We start from the raw sequence: 23,873 nt of genomic DNA on the forward strand, positions 1-23,873 counted from the left end.
ATCATTTTATGTAAACGCTTCTTTGAATAAATAAATGAAAAAGTCGTCGGTAGGGCGTACCCTAAGTAGTAAGTTCCTAATCATACAAAGAAGACGTTTAAATCCGTTTACAATTTCAAATTTGCATTATTGGAGCGATCGGAATCATAGAATAAAAATTGATTTGCGAAGAGAGATTGAATCAACACTTAACTGTAAAATAATATGATTAGTTTGTATACAGCATATTAATTACTAAGTGATATGCGTCAACGTGTCGTGCAAATGTGCAATGCGTGCAAGAACAAGATGTAGATCTTCGATCGAACTTAACATATCAATAATCACTTGTTGCCGCTTATCATACAAATCGTATTAACCGTATTATAATGCCGATTGTAATTTAATATTATGACTGTCGCGACAACTAAAAATTAGATTAGAAAAGAAAAAAATGGTAATATGAATAAAAATTTTTGGCAGGGACGAATATGGATGTGAATAATTGTGTTAAAACTAATCTTGTATTGACCTAGCCATTGAGCCAGAATGAACAATTGGATCAATGATGATATATCGTTAATATGTACAAAATCGGGATTATAGGATTTGGAGAATTTTCTATTCATACACTACTTTTCTGGGAGAAAGTTGGTCCACAGTCTGTACGGCAGAGCTGATGTCAATTATCACGAGCGTCCCACATTTAATAAAAATGATTTAGTTATATAAATATGTGGCAGTTTACCAGAGTAATAACAAGTTAAAGTTAGTTTGTACACTGCGCTCTAGCAACTATAAACTATAACTGGCTTTCTCATCATTGGTTATAACTTATAAGTGTTATAACTTATAATAATTGCGGTTAGAGCGCTATGTCTTTAGCAATTCGTCATGAAACTACTACTATAACCGTTTAGTACGTACCGAGTTATTTACATTATAATTTATCTATTTACGAGCTATTTTCATCGTGACGATAAAAAAAAAAAAATACACATTATATTAAATGCCTTAGTACATCAATTCAAAATTTTTATTAGCTCTTTTGAATATTGACAGGCTCATTCACTTATATAACAAGCACATCCACAAATGAAATAATGAAGTACAATTGAAGACGATCTTTATTCACGGTTTAAAACTTATTCGTTTTTATTACAATATATTTTTTTATAGTATAGACATAAATATATTAAGCTAGCATTATGTGTTAATATAAGTTCAATTTACCTACAATACTAAATAATTAAAATTATTTATACATATATGAATATAGCAAAAATGCGTAAACCGTACAAATATAAATCATTTAACGTAAAAGCAGTTTGATTGTAGTTACTGTAATTCCAAATCAGAAGTCGGATTCACCTAAATTACCTGTGAAAAAAAATGACTTAATCAAAATTTTGTTATTTGCAAAATATCTAAGCATCCCAAACGTTGTCGGTGACGAAGTATATAACTATTAAACTACTATACATAATATTAACAAGCCGTTTGAATGTCTCGACTAGAACTTCTAATAAAGAGAATGAAACCAACGTCTACCGGGCATTTGGAATACTGTCTACAGTAAAACATAACAATAACGATCTAACTGTACAGCACACAAAAAAACTTCGAAAACCAAATACAAAAACTACACCTTTTGTTTCGTATATTATAACGGTAAAATAATTAGTTAAACAGATTGAAAACTAAATCTAAATATACATTCTTTCAATGTATATTGTTATCATTATATTCCAATGAAATGAAGACGTTCAAATATTTGATACTTTAGACCAACAACAATATAATATAATTAAATATTTATATGTAAAAAATTAATATACACATATATACACATTATAATGGAATATTCCAAAAGGTGGAGTTATATAATAAAATAATAATAATAATAATGTTATTCCCAACTGTGAAGAAGTTAACGCAGCACAGAGCTAAGAAGAAGACGAAATATGTATTGAGGGAGAGTATAATATTACAGTCACGGTACATCATTGATGTCTGTGATTTGGACGATATAATAATATACATATCATTGCAGCGCACCTCAACCTCGTTTATTTGAAAGTGTAGATATATCGTACGTTTCGTACGTTGTCATGAAAATCCCACGCAAGTGGGGTAGTTTTAAGCGTACATGCAGTAGAAGTCAGTGTTGGGTATATGTATGTTGGGTTCAGACAGTGTGCCGACGTTAACGACGTATAGCTGTATAGGCATAATTTAAGTAGTCTGTATATGAACCAATTAAGGTATTTATTTTACATACGTACACGTATCACAAATAATGATGTATATTTCAAGTAAGTGTAGTGTGAGTGTGAATATATAAACGAGGTTGGCGGTAAAAGTGTAGTACAAACTATGTGGTATGTGTACACAAAAATCGCAAGACAGAGAGAGAGAATGAGATTAACTGCAGAGAGAAAACAACAACCGTTCACAGACTCCAAACAACGCGTATATCATATAATACCTTATAAAATCGTAAAAAAAAAACCCAAACGATAGAAATGAAAAGTGCGGGGGTGTATAGATGGGGAAAAGACGCGTTTAAGATTCGTCTTTTCCGGTAGGAATTTTGGGACACTTGAACTTGGTGGTGGTAGTCGACGGGACCTTGAAGTCTGCCACAGAACCGTCACTTCTCTGCAATTGCGTCGCAATAGTCTTGAATGCCTTCGACGGTAGTATGTCGTATCCGAAATATGGACAAGCGTATTCCCAGCTCTTATAGTAACTATCGTATTCCGTCCGGGCTGAGTCTGATTCGTAAATCCGACTTCTTCCAACTACGGACGGCGTGGACGGCGTAGTAGCTGCCGACGAGTAACCGGAAGTGCATGATAGTGACAGCGGCGGCGGTGGTGGTTTGTTTATCGCATCGGTAACGTTGCTGAAGTCCGCGCCATTGTCGTCGTCGTTGTCGTCATCGTTGCTCTGCAAAAAGTCGAAGAGACGTGAATGCGTGCACGTTCTTTGATATTTCTTCGAACCGACGCCTCCAGTTCTGCCGCTGATGATTGTATCTTTGTCGGAAGTGCGTTGGCTTGCCATGTCGGCCGACGACGTCGTCGTAATAATGCCTGAGTCAGCGTCGTCGTCACGATCCAATGGTTGGCGGCAGTCACCGACCGCCTCGCCGTCTGGCAGACAATCGGCGCTCAACGGCTTCTCCAGTAGATTCTCTGGTAGACAAACAGCGCTTGACAGCTTTTCATCGTCCGAACATCCGTCGTCGCTGTCCGACGTAGAAGTGGTGTCGGTTGACCCACCTGCAGCACCGTCGTTATTGATTTGCTGCCAAAAATCTACCGGTGAACTAGCTGATGCGCCTTTCTGCAATTCCTCGCTCACCGTTATATCGGTTGTAGCTTTCTTTAGTGGCAACGTTACAGTCACCGTCACTTCACACTCGCTCGAGTCGGTATCGTCGTTGTCCGGCACGTAGCACGGTGAGCTTATGATCTCGTCATCGGCGACTTCTTCTTCGGCGATAGTATTCAACACGTGTCCGGTATAAACAGCGTTGTCTGCCGCCGACGCAATGCTGGTCTGCACAGATTGTTGTAGTGTGAACTGTTGTTGTTGCTGTTGATCGATCGACGCAGAACCAGTACAATGCCAATCGTGAAATTTCTTTAGATAATTGTAATGTTCCCAAAATTCGGGACAAAGAAAAGGGTAAGGGGTATGCGATTGCAGGTTTTGTAAGTCATTTTGTTGTTCTTTTTCTACAAAACAAAATAAAAAAACAAAAATAACGACCGAGCTTGCTAATCGCATTATTAGAACTTCGTCCTTGATGCTAATTCCACAATTCTACTTTCTTTTTTTTTTTGCACAATTTATTATAACTATTACAGATATTTAATATGATTAATGTAAAAAATATATTTCATTATTTAACGGTATATGTTAAATGCATGTATACGAATATATTATAATCAGTATAATGTCCACCGCCCACTAGTACAAATATAATACGTATTCTCTATTATGCAAATATCATTAAAAAATATTACGTAAACAATTTAATGACAGTAAAAAATATAACATTTGCTTTGGACGTAAAATATAACTATGATGATTGCAGAACGGTCGATGTGGTATAGTGTTTTTATTATTGTTAATTACAGTTTTTTGTTACTCACGAAAGTAACAAATGCATTAAAGTGAAAAAAATAAATAAACATAATCAACATTAATATAATAAATAAACTTAACAAAAATAACTTTGTAAGTAATGTAAAAATATTTAAAAAAACGAAGTAAAATACTATTCAAAATAAAAAAGCAATAAAATACTAAAACAAATTCACACACATAAAAAGTTTAAAAAGTAATATTTCATCTTTCAATTACAAAATTAAACTATATTTCTACTACAAACATTATTAAATAGGTTAATATATTTTATAAACAAACCAATATAAAAAATGTATATAAACTTATAATTAAAACATTTTATTAGGTTATTTACTCAACTACAAGGCATTATTTAGGACGTAACATTAGATCCCTTATACATCATTAAACCTTTTAAATATACCAAAATCTTTAAAATTCAACAATGAATAATGGTTATTAGAAAATTAAGAATATTTTTATAAACAATAAAATCACTTAACAAAAATACAATTTTAAACACTTAAATATTTTATGATATTGATTAATTTTAAGTTAAAAAAAATTAGTAAATATAATAATCATTAGGTAATCTTAAAATTAAATTTAAATAGGTACGAGTATTTCTGAGATGAAAAACCATTTAAACATTTGCCTATTAAAAAATTAAAATATATAGGTTTATTATTGTATTTTAGTTATTTTTCAATGTTCATATATTAATAAAAAATATCTATTGATGATGTCACTATGTCAGTATAAAATATTTTAATTTTACATCTATATAATCATAAATTACTAGTTATTATAAAATATTAACTTGATGCTTTAAATTATATTAATCTGGCATAAGTTATAAAACCTTAAAAATAACACATCTATTATTGTTAGATTATAACGGTGTAAATATTTTCATACTAACAGATGATAAAAAATAATACGATAAAAACTAAGAAAGTTTTATCATTAATAATTAAATAAGTGATTCTCTCATAACCGCTGCATAAGTTGGAAAGTTATAATTAATTAACTGTCAGAAGGATACTAAATATAAATTATAATTAAAAAATTACATATAGATAGTAAAATTGTATCATATATTTGATCGCCTGATTTCATTAATTCTATAATTAGTTAAATACAAAACTTTTAACTATGGAACGTTACCGTTATTTTGGCCAGTCATAGCTTGTAACATTCTGAATGATCTGGATGGTATAGAACCACCTGTATACTTATGCGGTTCCGAACCGACAGGTCTCTCTGAGGGTGGTACATATAGTTTGGATTCTATAGGTTCTACTAAAAATGTATTGATTGGAGCATTAGACCACAATATTATATAACATGAGTACAGTATATGATCATTTTTTTAAATGTATTTTTACCTGGTACGTAATTGTTTATCGGTACTGATTGTTTGTAGTTGTTGTCCATCGGAACTGTAAAATTTAAAATCCAGTATGAGATTTACGAAATCAAACAAAATTATTTATAAAATAAGTACCATAACGAAGCTCAAAGCAATATACTAGCGCGTAGCCTAAATCTACCACGGCAAATATGTTTCATTAGTAGATAATATCCTGACAAACACATAATTACATACAGGGATTTGATTAAACATTTTTTTTACCCGGTGCAGAGTTCGTTAATGTTTGCAACATTCGAAAGCTTCTAGATGGAATTGACGCACCTTTGTAACGAGGATCCGTTTCGTTGTGTAAAAATTTATCATCATCAACTGATAAACGTATACAAAAATAATTCCCTTAATTAATATATTATGAAATTATAGTATTACACGTTTAATAATACATGTATACTTCAACTAAATTTAGTGTAAGAAAAGTAGTATTTTAATGAGTATCTAGGTATATAATTTTGAATTATATACTAAACTTGATTAAAACGTTGGAAATTTAACTGATTCTAAAAAGTGCCAAAATGTGCCGTGATAACAAAAAAGCGAGCGTGTTACTTGGTATATTACCACCACCGAATAATAACATAAATGTTTACCACTATTTTCCAAAACTTTGAATATCTTGGAAGGTATAGAACCACCTCTATATCTTGGATTTTCTGTATCTACATTATTAGCTATAATGATTAAATATTGAAATTCTGCGAGTATTTATAACTTATTAGCTATCTATTTTAAGTTTTCATAAGAATACAAACCTTGAGATTTAACCCTACTCATGAAGGATCGATCGTCATCACTTAACTGCAATTTTCTGAGTTCAGACAAAGGTAAAGACTGGCTGTTATAGGGCTGTGAACCATCATAAAGCATTCCTGAAAAGTATAATTCAATACTTAAATAAAATAAATGGATTATTGAAATAGCAAAAATTTAAAAATAATTATATTTAAGAAAATGCTAGGTAGCTGATAAATTGTAACATGCAAAATATCATGATATTATTTTAAAATATAGTTAAGTTTAAGTATTCAAATCACTTAGTACTTAAGTATATTATCGTATATTGTATGCAAGTATAAGTCTATTTAAATTTATAATTCATAAAACTTATAATACGTAGGTATAACTATATAAGTATATCTATAACAAATATATACATTTGGACATTGTAAAGATAATTTTATGTTTACAAAATTATTGTATAAATATAGAAAATTGATTTTGTTAAACACTGGTTTTCCATAATTTTAGACATGGTTCTATTGGTTTCAATTGGTTCAAATATCTTAATTTTATTATGATTTTTTCTAAGTGTGTATGTATAATAGTAAAAAAATGCATTCATTTTACATTTCATTAACTTCTTTGGTAAAAAAGTGAATATAGTTGAAACTTTTATCAGACCAAAATTAAAAATTGCCAGTACTCTTAAAAATAATAGAGAAAAATGAAAATTTTACGTAAAATAGTTTTCTACAAAATCAATTTTCTAACTTTGTTGTAATATAAAAACGAATAACCATGAATACTTGAAATACTCACCAAATTATTGCAATTTCAATACATGATTTAATTTAAAATTCAGAATAGTTCAAACTCATTTTGAGCCATTTAAAAATATTTTAAATTTTCAGTTTTTTTAACTTCTTTTCTATAAATATCGATAAAAAAAATTTCACTCGGTAAAAAACATTAAACTATGACAAAAATTTCTTTGCAAGTTTAACTATAGTTATATTTAAAAATAATAAAGATACGTACATAGGCATGATTTTTTAAGTATTTGTTCAAATGTCGATATAATTTGCAAATTATTTTCTAACTAAAAATGTATAAAGATTCTAATCTCAAACACTTATAATAAAAAATTACGCTCATATTTTTAATTTTTATCAACATTTATAGAAAATAAGCTAAAAATAACAAATTAAAAGTTTTTTAGGTCTATAAATAGCTTAAAAAATATACCAAGTATAGAAAATAATAATATAACTTTATGTAAAAACTTTAAGTTTTACGATTATTAGTTTTTGAATTATAGCAAAATAAATATGAAAATTTTGTCAAAAACTGATTTAATGCAAAAATTATATTTTTCCTAATTATTGAGAAAAGTACTGGAAAATATTGATCACAAAAATAGTGATGACCATTGGCGCAAATAAGGAATTACATTGGCAGGGGTTCAAGCCTTTCAATATTTTCAACGAAAATCCCCACATCGAATAAAAATATTATTTAATACACAAATATCTATTATTTACTAGGTAATAGGTAACTAAACTATTAAATTTATTCTCCTGTTGGATTTAGCAAAGTCATTTAATACTGATAACATGTAAATGTTAATGTCCTTTCCTATATTAATTAACCCTTAGCTACCTAATCTTTCTTGGAACATTGTTGAACTCATCCATGTTTTCAATCTCCTCGTGGCGGATAATGACCTTTCGTAAGTAGCAGAATGAATTGGCAAAGTTGTCGCTACATGAAATAGTTAATAATAATTTGGAAAGATTTGATTGTTATTCAATGAGTTTAAGAACTTTCAAATCAACATTAACTTTCAAGATATTTTCGATACCATCATCGTTTAACTATAACTTGTCTATTTATAAGTCTTTTACTCTTATAGATAAATATTTATATTCCCAATATTTCATAAATAAATTAACTCTATATTTGAAGTGTAAAAAAAATTGATATTGACAATATTGTGTGCAGTCATAGTGAGCAGTCAAAAACCACATTTGATTATTAATACATTAAATTTTAATATGAGAGTAAATATTGGAGGCTTAAATGGAATCAGGGGGAACTAAGCCCCCCCAAGCCCCACCCTATTTTTGCTTATGGTGATGACTGATGACAAACAGTAGCGGGATTAAAGTTAAGGCAGGAACCCCCTTCGCACTGCTTAACACCTTCAAAAATTTTTTTTTACTAATACAAATATTTTAAACTGTAATTTGATTTAGAAGTAATTTTTTAAGAGCCCCCTCCCCCCCCAAAAAAAAAAAAAAATAAATTCAATCCTAGATTTGCCAGTGATGACCGACACAAAAAAAAACATACATCAATGTAAAATCTGCAATACATTCTCAGTGTCTAAAATAAACAAGTCATTTATTATAACTAATAGTATGTAATCACCTTTTGGCTCGGTAATTTGTTGGAGCACTTTAAATGAACGTCCTTGTATCGGTTCAGAATCATATGAATGATTTATATTATTCTTCTGCGGTTGTGTTGGTACTTGTCTATTAGTTTCAACTCGTATAGGTACAATTATTCGTTCTTCTGGTTTATCAACCTAAACAATTATTTATGACAATTTATTTAAATATCTAGGAATACGAGTAAGTAGAATTACTAACTATACAATCAAATCAAATACGACATATAACATATTAAGGTAGATACTTATAAAATTATAAATAATCACCTGATCAATATATTCTTTTTTGTTTTGAGTCCACGGAGCTGAAGAAGGTTGAATTTGCGCATGTTTTTGCATCCAAGGTGTGGGTGATTTATTCAATTGTGTTTGATTCTGAACTTGGGGTAATAGACATACTCTTTCCGCAGCAGAGCGCACATTACATACTGGTTTTTGTTCAAAGTTTGGTTTCACCTCTTGTTGCTGTTGATAGTCTGGAGATTTCTGAGGTACTTGTTCCGGGCTAGGTGGAGTCTGGGCATTTCTTTCTAAGCGCCTTTGCATTCGAGGACTTCTGATCTCGCTCAAATCTAATCCACCCGGAAGATACGTAAATGGTTTTTTGTCTTTAGTAGCCATTGCGTTTTGTATAGTTGATGGGATCTCCCTGGGCTCATTCAACTAAAAAAAATCGTTATCGTTATTTAATACTCGTATTTTGTAAGAAGCAAGTTATATTATAATATTTATTAATAATAAAAATATATTTATAATGTATTATATGTAACTGTATATTAACAATTTAATTTTTATAATAGTTAAAGAACTAATTTTCTCTACTAAACAGAATAATTAATTTAAAGATAAAAATATCAATATACAAATTATTTGAATTATATGAATTATGATTCATAAAAAATATAGTTGAGTGGTTTGTAAATTCAAAATGTATGCATATTTATTATTGTACTGACTTTAGTTTAATTGTTGTTAAAACGTACTATAAAATATAAAGTGTAAACAATTGCATCATAAACACTTATTTTAATCATAAACGAATTACACATAAATGCAATTAAAAACATTTTATCCAAGTTTGAATAGTTATGTACAGTGATAATTATTGTCAGTTGCTACAGTAAGAATAATACAATGAACAATAGTTTATTTAATAAGTAGCTACGAGGTACATACAATATAAAATCATGCTTAATGTTACTCTTATGTGAGCACCTAATGATATTTTATTACAAATTTAATTGACTATGTTGCTTTTATTTATTAATGTTTATAGTTTTTAAATCTACTAATTTCTCTTAGAATTATTTTTATTGAACCCGGTAAAAATTAAAATTAAACAATATAAGCGTGAATAATTTATCTAAATATTTTTAAAAGTTATAGCGCGGCTATTTTATATTAAGCTTAAATAAACAATAATTAAAAATTACTCGGATTTTCTGCCATTAATTGTGATTATAAAAATAGAATATAAAAGTATAGGTACATAAAAAAAGAAAAAAACAATAGTAATATTTACCTCAGTTTTTATTCTAATAGCTGGAATGTGTCCACTGTGCAACATTGGAGGTGGTGGAGGCGGTGGTGGACCACCTTGAGTTGTAACTCCTGTAAACAAATAACATAAATTTACATAACGCTAAATTACAGATTTTGTAAACAAAGCCTAAAAGTCGTTTACATGAAACCATATGTATAAAATATAAATGAATATATTACATAAGCTAGATTTTTTTTTTATTACCAGAACATTGTAGTGGTGGCGGCGCTGGCGGGGGTGGTGCAGACATATCTTTATCGGCTAAATCGTTCGCTCCTATTTGATGCCTGTATAATAATACAACAAACGGTAATACCTAATTATTAATTTAATATACACTTCATATACAATTCAGATAGGTTAAAAATAGTCTACGCTCAATTTAAGTCTAACAATATAAATATTATAATACATAACAAGTTTTACACGATCGTACCTGATTATCTATATAAGAACAGCGAACCACAAAATAGAACAAATTTTAAAATATTAAATATTTAGAATATGAACCTATAAATCACTGCTGTTTTTAAATAAGTGTATATATATGTTATATCTATATTATGTTATATTGTGCATCGAGTGGTTTAATAATAGCGTGCGAGTATATTTTATTATGCACTAGTGTTTGAAATTATCATTGTGGGGGACAAGCTACCATATTTGGACCGAAATGAGCTATATTATATTTACGCTACTCAAGAACCCGTTCAATCGTCTGCTATTACACGGGTTATCTCTACTTGTTGTTTAGATACTATAATACCAATGTTTCGCAGGATCAGCCTTGTCCGCGTGCCCTTGAACAGGCGCCGGTGTTTAGTTTTTTACTCTTCAAACAGAAAACACATAATATATTTTCAACCTTGCCTATTCTCACGTTGAATTTTTTGCCAGTTATTTATATCTTTTATATTTATGATTATTGTATGTCGTTAAGGTCAACGGTAATTTGATTAGATTATACTATACATTTTATAGTATATGTATAATCTATATGATTATTGCTTTGGAAAACGGAAACTGCATCGATGTACGCGGAAATATGAGATTTAAATTATCTAAACCGAAACAAACGAATAGTCATGCTAAACTATAGTCTATAGTTTAATAAAATATAATATATCATTAAATAAATTATAAAACGTAAGTAAATGCGTGTACCTATAGTCATGAACTTCGAAAGCATACAGATATCTCATACTATATAATGTTCGTTAGCTAATAGCTATGTTTTATGTCCTTAAATATAATACAACTATTTATTATAACATATTGAAATCAATATAATAAATTTGTTGATATAAATTATTATTATATAAGTAAATATGTTTAAAATAAATTGCAAATCAACAAAGACATAAAATCATCTTCGAAAAATTAGGAAATAATGAAATAATGGAGCATTAAAATCATTTTTTATTCAATTTGACGATCAATTATCTACCTACGATAATAATTTTAATTTTTTTCATTTTTGTGAAAAAACTTATGCAATAAATACTTAAGTATAAAAAAATAGTTATTACCTATTTTAGATATTTTTGAAAATATACTTAAAAATAATATTATTATTTCAAGTTTTACGCCATTAGGCATGTAGATACACCATAATAATTATTAGATAATATACAAATTACAAATATTAAATATTTATTATTTATAAACTGTAATGATGATAAACGATTACACTAATAACTAATTTTAAATACGAGTAGGTAGGTTGTAAATACCTATAATGTTTAATGAAAGAGATATATCGTACAGTTTACTATTGTCTATTTTCATCAATTTGGTTTAATTTCAATATTAGACAAAGGCATTTGATTAAACAATTAACTGCCACGATAACCTTCATTATAATATTATATAGCATAATTAGCATACTTATATATTTTTGATAAATAATTTAAGCTGTATTGTAGTATTTATTATTGTCACAAATATAATTAAATAAAAAATTTAAAAATATTTTTGATGACAGAAGATTTTAAGAGTTTAAAAATATATTATATCCAGCTATATTTTCAAAAAAAATTTATTTTTTAAGTATTATCAATCTTTCTCTATAAAGTATATTATACACTATTGTAAATAATAATGAATAATAATATTTTGATTTCCAAAATAATATTAATAAAAACCCTCTTTCTGAAAATGATTTCATCCTACATCCATTACTAACCTTGATAAGTTAAAAAATAATTTTGTGCGAGCATGTGCGCCAAATAACATGACTCATTGGTGCATTACATTTTTAAAATTTATATTATATGTTATTAATGAATCAAATTAATAATAATAAAAAAAACTAAATTAATTGAATTAAAAATGACTTTATTTAAAATTTAGCTATTTAGTTATTGATGATATTACTGTTTACGAATACCTTAAACTCAAATTAAAATTAATTAAATTGTGCTATAGTTAAAAAAAAGGTATTGATGAGATCAAATATTTTTAATCAAAACTATACAAAAATGTTTTTTAATTAAATTGGTAATTTAATAATAACATAATGTACTCATGTACAATAATAATAATAATAGCAATATTTAAATTTGCATATTATAAGAACCACTTGTATAAATATAAATGTATCTGTAAGTTTGCATTTTATTATTACATTTATACTTATTTAAACCTATAATAATATAATACTAAATATAACATAGTGTTTTGTATAAAAATTGAAATGTTATTTCAAAATAGAGCCCACCGAACAATTACGCTCAAAACTCTGTAGACCATTGTAATAAAATACCTAACACAAAATATAACTAGTCTTCGAAACCTAATATCTCGTACTTTTAATCTGAACAAAGAATAATTTATATCAGTAAATCTATCTAAAAAGTAAGATATATTTCATATGTACATATAATTTAATCATTAAACACGTCATATGTAGCGATTGAATAGGAATGATGATGTCATAATATTGAAATCTTAGAGAGAACAACAATAATACAAACGTTGGCTGCGGATCAAATTATCTGAAATGTTGCAGTCATTAAATGATATTGGTAAGTGTAAAGAGCTGTATGAACAGAATTTCCATACAAAAAATTATTTAAGAAAATTAAAATAAAGTACATAAAAAAACACTATGCACTAACGAATAAAATTACTTATAAAATGGGTACCTACATGGTAAATTATAGTTGCCCAATTTGAATTTGAATTACGAGATAATTGAATGAGGTCAGGTGTATCTATAAATATTCTAATTAAATTACTGTTTAATAAACCAAAATAATATAGGTACTTTAGTAATTACTATGTATACCGTAAATTAAAAGTAAATGAAAATCAGTATTGTGTTAAAATAATATTATAATTGCTTCGAATAAATACAGATATAATGCGATAATAAGCGTTCCTTATGAATACTGAACTAGGCACAAAGAAAATATTCCTAAATTTAATAAAAATGTTGGTGCAAATAATTGATTCTTGTTAAAACTGGTTCATGTTAACATAAAATTAATAAATTAGATTTTTATTATGTAAGATATTTTAAATTGTATTTTAAGTGCATTTTTTAAACGATATTGTATTAATAATTAAATAGTATTACATTGTGTACTACTTACTATGAATTGTCTAGCAAGAACTCCACCAAAAGATATCAGCTAGTAGATTTCCAAGTACTTATTAACTCTTAATTTTATCTTTATTTTTAATCAGTTTTTTCTATTTTATAATTATGCTATTCATTATTTACAATAGTTTATAATTATTAATCGTATAGAGGTATCAATAAACAGTTTTTCTATCTTATTAATTTGTGTTAATAAATATATATCGACATACGACTACATGAAACATCCCACGTAGACTTACAATATACTGGAGAGCTGTCGATCAACCCCTTGATCTTGAGTCACTTGGTGTTCCGGTAACGCGTCCAGCATAGCGTTGGCTTTGTCGTTATAATTTCCCAAAACGTTTCTGTACATGTTATACACAAGTTTTCGCACTCTAGGGTCGGTTCGGTCTAATTTCAACGCTTCGGCGGTAGCTGTGGTCGTCATAATTGAAGAATTCAAGTAAAAGTTGTATAAAATATAATTACAGATACGGATAAATATTAACGGTCGATGGAACGTATTTAAATATAGATTATTTAATACAAAATGTACGCATTCATGTACGCGAGGACGATATAAAAAGTCGGAAGACAAATCCACGTATAATAGACGTGCACACTCTATGACGATGCGGCACTGAATGCGAGTCAGATGCGTCCGACTGTCGTCTGTAATTTGTCCGGTCTCTAGAGTATAGTAACGAACCGGTCACTCCGTTAGGTATTCCAATTCTATGCTATTATATGTATGAGTGATAGTGTTTTTTTTTAATGACGCACTAAACACTATTACGCGCGAATATTGTTATAAAATAAATTTCATTTCATTTCGTATGTGTACGTTCACGCGAACAAGAGATAACTTTTTTTACCTATATGGTTTTATACAAATGTATATCATAGAAGATTTTTTATGTACGTCAGTTGAACACAAACACTTAAATAATAATAAATAATAATAGATAATACATAATATATATGAACTGTAAAGATTATGAGAAACTTGGAATGTTCCGTATACTATATATATATATATATAGTTTGTTGTTTCCATCCATAGTAAAGGAATATTAAATTATTTAAATTATTTTGACAATTATTACTATGGATAACTGTATAATATTAAATTAATTTAATAAAAAATAAATATAAATTTTATTTAATATATATTCATTAATTTCAATATTATTCGTCGTTGTTATTAGTCCTGTACAATAAATTTGTATAATAATTAAGCAATACGACACAATGAACAACCTAATATTATTTCAATTAAAATTAAGTATGACTATAGAATGGATATTAATTTTCCTGTCATTATTTCTAAAACTGTAAAAATAACTCGAAAATCAGATGTATACTTTTTCTTTAAATACTTGTTTAGATATCAAAATAATTCAATTTTATGTCAAAAAAAAAAAATCTAAACAGACTTCAATCAAAACCTAAACTCAAATTGAAGTATAAGAATATTATTACACATTATTTTAGCTACACCTATATTATACATGATGTATACACCTAATTATCATATATAACTAATGGTTTGTTTTACCAATGTAAGCAATTACTTCAATTAAATACTTTTTAAATTTAAACTATACTTTCAAACAGTGGCGTAATTTCGATTTTAAATAGAGAGAGGCAAAACATTTTACCAGTCCAAATAGATAATTTAAAAAAAAAATAACCACTCGCAACCATGTTTCTCCTTACATTTTATTAATTTACTCTTGCTATCATGCATATTTTATAATTTAGATAGATAATTTCTCTCTAATCTTTACAACAAAACATTTTTTATTTACTAACAAAATAATTTACAAATATTAAATAGCAGATATTTATATTTTAATATTTTTATTTAGCTAAACATCTGTTCATTTACGATTAAATAACCAAAATATTTTTAAGCTATTAATGGAAAAGTGGATATCTTCTTGTTATCATTTTTGAAAATATGTCCACTACATAGAAACAAAACTACAGAATAGATTATGTTAAATCAATTCTGAAATTAAATTTTATGATTAACTAATATTGTTATTGTTATTGTATATAATACGATAATGTAATGTTCCTTTTTTTACACAAAATAAAAAACACCAACTTACGCACATCCTCAAATGTCTATATAATCTATCAAGCGTGAGAACATAAGCCTCGGTAATTCAACGCATCTCCACGAGATATCCTGCAATATTGGAACCGATCTCGATAGTAGGGTAACGTGTGAAAATACACAAAATTGAATTTCATAAGACCGAGGAGTATTCTTCCGCTGGACCGAGTAAATTATAATAAATACATTAAATTATTCAAAATATGAATTATTAATAAGTGATAACCAATTAAATATTTTGACAACGATTTTTTAATTCTTAAACACAATATTGTGAAGAAATTTTACAAGACTAGGGATTTTTTTCACCAATAATGGTTAAACGAAAATAATAACCCGGAACTAGCTCATGAAACTGCTTTTAAAATCAGACAGGGCCCCCCCCTGCCACCCCTTCCCAATAACACAGTTAATCACGACCCGTTATGTATACCCTGCAGCTGGCCCAAAGTTACATTAAAATCTCAAGATAGATAAATGCATATTCTTCCCTCCCCCCAAACCCTTAAATAACGCCTTTACTTTAAAGTTCCTACTTTTATATATAATGTTAAAATTTATAAATATATTGTAAAAAAGAAATGTCAATTTCTTTTAACAATACAACCGTCTTAAATTAATATAACTTTAAATTGATTCTATTTGACACTTGTACCTACTATTTACGTTTCAAACTCGTAATAAGCAATAACAATATTTAAAATACAATTAAATGAAGTATACAAGTATGAAGTATTCATACTTCATACTTTATGTCTTTATAGTACCACGAAATAAATTAAATTTTATTATACTATATAATATGTTAGAACATTTTTTAACTTAATGGTATTACTTTTACCTTTTCTTAAGTATGTTCTAGAATGCTCTATACGTCTTAAACAGTTTAATGCTAATTGAAAAAAATTATTGAAATTCTCTGTTTATTAATTAGTTATTTAAAATTGAATGTATTTTATATTGTTTAGTATTTGTATTGTTGTCATTTATAAATTATTTTACGGAAATATAATAATATTATATTGAAACTTATAATTTTCAAACTGTTAAAAAGTCCGAGGCTTTGTTTGTTTAGCATTAAGTAAAACTTGTTACTAGTAAAATATATGTAATAAATAATTTAAAATTTGTATGTGTTAAATACCTATAAAAAACATTCCATTCAAAATTAATGTAAACACAACAATTTTATGATGCATAAGGATGTATCATTCAAAAATAATAATAATACTAAATATTTTTTTATGTATGGAAAATTAAATATCATTAGTTATTATTTATTAACATTCAGTAGTCAGTAATAACTTTTATTAAATAAGTAAGATTACATTTCCAAAAATTGGCCAAATCATATTAAATTATATTTGATTTATATTCATATCCCAAATATATCTTAAAGATGTATTAAATTAAAGGACTTAGATCTTGGGATAACATGGATTACTGTTCCACTACTTATACATCAAACTTTAAGTATGACTATGTGTAAGTATGCATACACAAGATACGACCTTTGATATAATTTATAAATAATAGTTAAATTATTAATAAATTGATTTGTATATACCTATTATCTATAGTAGGTTATCTAAGTAAGCATATTATTATTATTATTAAGTGCCGTAAATCGTAAATATTTCTTGATTTTTCAGTTATAATGGTATTTAACACCTATAACCTATCCATTTAAAAGAGAAACTAAACAATAAATATTTCTTATAACTTAGCATATTAAAAACTAATTACATAATATAATCATTATAGACTTAATAGCTCAGGAACATGTAAGGAAAATATAAACTATTAAAAAATAAATTTTAAAATGTCACATAATATAATGTTATGAAAAATTTAATATATTTAATACTAGTATTTACCTACTTTAATATATTAAAATATTTGAGTCTCAACGTATCACTAATTTTATAAGATCCCACTTCAAATATTGAAATATACTAAAAAGTAAAATAACATTCTTTAAAGTATCAACCCTAAAATATTCAAGTGTATTTTTATCGAACATTTTAGTCAACAATATTAACAATTACGTATAATACATTGATAATTGGATTTTTTATTGATAATATACATATTTATATAAACGAGAAAAACAAATGTTCTTTTAAAAATGTTAAGATCTTATAATTTACTGCTTATACGTTGTCGAAAAAACATATAAACTATCTTATACTTAATCGATAAATGATAAAAACAAATCATCAGTACGATAAATATCAATGGGAAAAAAGGAGTTATTTAAGTGTATTTAATATTACAATAAAAGTAAATTCCAACGAAAACGAAATGACTTAAACCTGTTATTTTATTTAGTAAGTAATGTACACCTTAAGACCTTCTATCAGTTCAGCTGGTCCAGAGCAGCAGTCATGTGTGTAAGAGTAATTTATTAGGATGTTTACACATAGGAATGTGGGAGGGTCATGCATATTATGCACCCAAGAAGTCCGTATGACGATGACTCATCGAACCATTTCTTTTGATATTCCTTTTTGTCTTTCACCGGTCATTACTTATCATTCAGATTATAAATAAATATTTTCAAGGTTTAATTATCGATATTACTATAGTAATTCACACATTTTTCTAGTTAGTTTAATTGCTTGAATATTACATAATATATTTTATTTCTAAATGTTATTTTAAAACGCTATTTTTAAACGTTATTATTATGTCAAAAACACAGTTAGAATTTTTTGTTCTTTATAATAAATTTTTAATTAAATTTATGATAGAAAAATTGTGCGATATAAAATATTTTCATTTTTTATAATCTCGATAAATTAATCAGCTGGAGTATACGCGTATTATAAAATTATCATACTTAGCTATCTTCAAATATGTTAACCGTTTTTATTACAGTATAATAAATTAATAATAATGACAATTTGAACTACTCTATGATAAAACGTTTCTATAATAGTGTCAACTGTATACAGATTGTACAAATAAAAATAAATATGACAAAAAAAAAAAAAAATTGTTTATATAGAAATTAAAAGTACACATAGTATGTTGTCTCCGTCTTACTAACTTAGTAACTTAGAACATAGAAAATTTGGGTTCAGCCTTTCAAATTTTTTAATATCAGAGTGAATTGATCTATTCAAAAACTTTAAGATACGAATATTTTCTGTGTTCATGTTGATATTTTACAATATTTTATATTTTAAATGAGTTAAGAGTGGGCATGTGTAAAATTTACAGTACTTAGAAATTTCCAAAGTTATTGACCTTGTATATTATACATATAATTTATCAAGTTTTAAAAATTGTACTCTCTATTTTACTCTTTATTACTGTAAACATATTTTAATATCTACATAGTGTAATAATAGTTGTAAACAGTTGTACTGCTATACATTTACTAAGTAAAACATTAAATTACCTCATTAATAATATCAATTTATCATTTTCATAATTTTAACAAAATTTTCTCCAGTTAAACCAATAAAACAAAATCCATTTTATCAAATGCCGGTCTTGCACAAATATTTTTTTTTCAGTTATTTTGAAAAAAATTAAGAATATTTTACTTTTGACCCTCCTACCCTCAAAGTATTTTTACTGTTTCAAAAGACGATGACAGATATAAAAAAATCACATATCATTGTAAAATCAATACATTTATTACTCCGCTTAGGATCTAAAAATAAACGATTTCACTATAATTCATTACGTTTATTATTATAATGTGAAAAAAGGACCACCAACAATTTATATTTCCACATCATCCTCGCAAAAATCCAAAATACACAGTTAATTTATAATTTATATGTGTCATTATTCATTATTATACTCATAATAGGTTATCTTTGTTTACAACCATTTTTAGTGGTTAAAAGTAATACATTTGTATTTGTTCTTTTAAAGACATTTTTTTTAATATTTCACCATGATAAAAAAAAAATGTAAATAATATTTTATTTTACTTATATCGTAATTTTTCAAACGCTATTTGGTAGTTACACTTTCAATTAGAAAATTAACCATCTAGATCCTAGGGAATAAAAATTTAAATTTACTTATTATTATTTATTAATTATTATACATAAGTAGAACAAAAATAACACATGTAGTTTATTTTTAATAATTAATACGTAAATAATTTAAACTCTATTTCGATTTAAATTATTAATTTAAAATAAGTATGATTAATGTATACTGTAGTAAATATGAATATTAATTATAATGCTAAAATAAAATAACTAATATTATGGTATTATATAATATATAACTCTAAGACATTTTTCTAACTATCTTTATGAATCTTTCTTTTTATTTCTATTCTACACATTGTTCTTGTACAATTATTTTAAATATCAATTTTTGTTAATAGCATCGGATTTTAAAGCTTAAATGTAAATGAAATATAAACTTGGCACTGCTTCACACGTGATGTGAACTAAGTATATTGTAAAAATAGAACTATTACAATTACAATTTATAGATACACCATGATTGAATTATTAAAGTATACACACAGTACTATACTATCCGTCTAAATACTAAATATATTGATTAATGATTTAATTATAAATATAGTATCGTATTTATTTAAAAGTCATCGATTTAACTATTTAAAGATTAAAAATTAAGTGTCTGAGCAAAATTATATACGTGAAGAAAATTATATCTTTTTAGTATTTAACATACACATAATCATTTAAACACAACACTTGGTACGCTAATTATTAGTTATACGTTATAATATGTTAATTATAAAATAACAAACTTGAAGACTTGTATAGCATCATATACCTATACAGTATATACATGGCATTCCTTATTTATACAGCATTGCTTTTATAGATAGTAGTAATTTAACTTAAATTCAATCCATAGCGATCGCACAAAATTTCGTTAGAAATGTGTTATTATTAGTAAAAATAATAATTTTAATTTAATATTCATTAGAACATAAGCAATAAAAATAAAAACAAACTTTATATATACCTCCAGGGAACGGAGACTCCTAAACTCATGTCTAATAGAACAAGCAAATTTAAACTAAATTAACACTGAACATATTATTCTTTCTTCTCATTTATTTTATTTTTTTTTTTTTTTTTAATAAAAATGACTAATCTTGCAACTGGACATTGGAGATAGCCAAAATGGACCACCACTACTACTATTTCCACTACCAGGCGGTTGTGTATTTAAAAGTGTTATTTTTAACATATTCATTTTGGCCCTGGTACGTAGTTTTTGCAACGCTATTTTCGTACAACAGACGCAAGATAATTTGTTTATAACAAATATACGAAATATTAAAGTATAAAAATTTTATAAAATTTAGTTAAATGTACATTTATTTCCTTATTAACTTAGATACATAGTTATATTATATTCTAAAGCAACAGATAAAATACGTACTAACCGTAAACTATATGCCTTAAGTGTAAGATATAAGCTGTGTTTAAAACTGATCCTATGTATCAGAGGCATTTAATACATAGTATATACTATATAAAAATTAAATAAGTATGTTAACCTTTGGGCAAGAATGCAGGATAGCGTAAAGATACGTTTTTATATTAAATTTAAAAACAATTATTAATTATTCCGTTCAAAAATAGATTATGCTCAAGGGACTAGGATCAATTAAAACTGCGATTTCTTTTACAAGCAATGACATAATAAATATGACTTTCTAATCGTCATTGATAAAAAATATAAGACCTATGGAAGATAATATTTCTATGCGATTGCAACACGGACTTTCTTTAAAATTTAAATTAATAGATACGTACCTATAGTGTATGTAAACGAATTAAAATTTATATTTTATATTTTTCATATGAACTACATGTTATGTATGTAATCAGTAATCACGTAGTCTTAGCAATAGGTACTAGATATAAGTATTAATTTATTATGTTTAAAATTATTGATTTGATAAAACTTACTGTTCTTCTTGTCTGGAACTGTTGTAAATTTTATTGAATTCTTCATCAACTCTTGATCCAGGAGATAAATCTGGTAAATCCATTTGCAAATAATTTCTCTCCAATAATATATTACTAAAAGTCACCTAAGTATAAATATTAACATTTAAAATACAATTAAATATAAATTATAATATTTATGTAGCAAAAAAAAAAAATATATATATTAAATAATATAGTAGATATCTAATTGTTATAAATACTTTTTTTTTTGGAGAAACTATTTCAAAATTTGATTGAAAAATAGGTTCAGGTGTTTTGGGATAAAAAGCCACGCTAGCTGGTCTTACTGGACTTGGAGTACGACGGGCGCTCAAGTCTTCCATTGAACATTTTTCTAATTTTTTCCAAAAACTTTTACAATCATTATGTCGTCCAGTGATCGAAGTTTCCATGTTTGATTTCCAAAACTGTGGTGAACTCGATCTACTTCTAAGACACACGAGTTCACCGTCTTTTTGTAACGAATTCTTTCGAGGTTTGAAGTTAGAAAACTGTAATATCTCATTGTCATTTTTCACTGGTGCTGAGACAAATGATTTGTTAGGTTCTTCAAAACACTGTTTTGGGAATTCTTCCGAATCTTCGAGTTTGCAAAATTGGTTTTTTAAATTTTCTGAGATTGCATCATTATTATTAATAATATGATGATGAGAAGGAGAATTAAGTTTTGAAATATTTTGTGATTTTGGAAAAATAAAATGCTGTAAAGCTTTACAACTAGATGACCTTTTGGGTGGTACGACATTTTCACCCCGTCGTTTTAGTACCAAAAGTTCAATCGAATTACTAGGTCTTCGGAGAAAACTGATTGCCTGAGACTCGGTTAATGAATAACAGTCTATTCCATCGATCTCTAAAACACGATCACCGACATTTAAATAGTTGTACGCTAAAGTGCCATTTTGTACCTTAACAATGGTATTAAAACATTTTTGATTATTTTATTTTAAAACCAAAAAGAAATTGTTTTACTCACATTTCTCACGGTTAGCGGTCGCCAACTGTCCCTTCCGCCGCATACTTGAAAACCCCACGAGGAGTAAAGGTCGTTTTTCTTAAACGAAATATTTAACAACTGTGCCATTTATAATAAATTGTCATGCTACTCCGAAAATGTGTTTATACCTAAGTGTGTTTGGGCAACCAACTGGCATTTGATTGTGTGTCCTAGTTTTACCTGCCAACAAAGGGCGCTCTAATCAGCGTTCTTAATTAAATTGTTGACAAGCCACCGGAAATACGATACATAAACTTTGGACATTATAATTAAAACATGCTTAAGAATAAATATTACTTATAATACTATAATTTGTACAATTATATACATTATTAATTTTAAGTTTTAATGTTCAGTTGACCAAAAACAAATACAATCAACATATTAAGCTAAATGTACTCATGTAAAATAAAGACAGATTTAAAATGATCAACAGGAATACAAAATTTTAGTTAATAAAAATTTGTATAAAGGTATATACTATTTAGTATAAGTTAATTCATTTTTATCGAGGCACTGATATACTTATATAGCATAGGCAGGTACCTAAAAAAAATGTCGTCTCCTAGTGTTAAAATTTCAGAAACTAACATAATATGTTTAATTTTGTGTGATCATAATCAGTAATAACTGATAACCCATAATTATTTATATTCAAAAATATAATAAGTAGGTAAGTAATATGATTTTATGAACAAGAACCAAACTCTTGAATAATGTCACTCATTCATTTAGTTCACCATCATTTTATGCATAATATAAGATTACTAAAATATACACACTACTATTTTTTCATTCCTATTTAGAAGACATTTTCTTATTTTTTATAGAACCAGGAAGACATAAAAAGTATTATCCAACTTCACCCAGGTCCAAAAATGAATAAATATAAAATACAGTATTTCATTCATTTTTAGTTTT

At 26.9% G+C, this 23,873-nt stretch overlaps 1 protein-coding gene across 9 annotated transcripts; it reads right to left on the minus strand.

Annotated features, from left to right (window-relative positions):
- Positions 1-984: 984 nt before the first annotated feature.
- Positions 985-23,054, minus strand: LOC112593533. Of its 9 annotated transcripts, none has more exons than XM_025337961.1 (13): positions 22,932-23,054; positions 22,243-22,863; positions 21,914-22,038; positions 10,474-10,556; positions 10,249-10,337; positions 8,994-9,389; positions 8,702-8,861; positions 6,304-6,420; positions 5,756-5,863; positions 5,508-5,561; positions 5,287-5,421; positions 2,468-3,725; positions 985-1,359 (listed from the first exon to the last, which is right to left on the minus strand). In XM_025337961.1, exons 1-12 carry the CDS (start codon positions 23,037-23,039, stop codon positions 2,545-2,547), a joined length of 3,177 nt encoding a protein of 1,058 aa, XP_025193746.1. In that variant the 5' UTR covers positions 23,040-23,054; the 3' UTR covers positions 985-1,359; positions 2,468-2,544. The 9 variants fall into 9 exon arrangements, with proteins under 9 accessions (XP_025193746.1, XP_025193741.1, XP_025193740.1 ...); XM_025337956.1 differs by having other exon boundaries at positions 5,287-5,418; positions 22,156-22,863; XM_025337955.1 differs by having other exon boundaries at positions 22,156-22,863.
- Positions 23,055-23,873: the final 819 nt, after the last annotated feature.

This window comes from Melanaphis sacchari, unplaced genomic scaffold (genome assembly GCF_002803265.2).
Source record: "Melanaphis sacchari strain LSU unplaced genomic scaffold, SCAv2.0 Contig20_pilon_pilon, whole genome shotgun sequence".
NCBI lineage: Eukaryota > Metazoa > Arthropoda > Insecta > Hemiptera > Aphididae > Melanaphis > Melanaphis sacchari.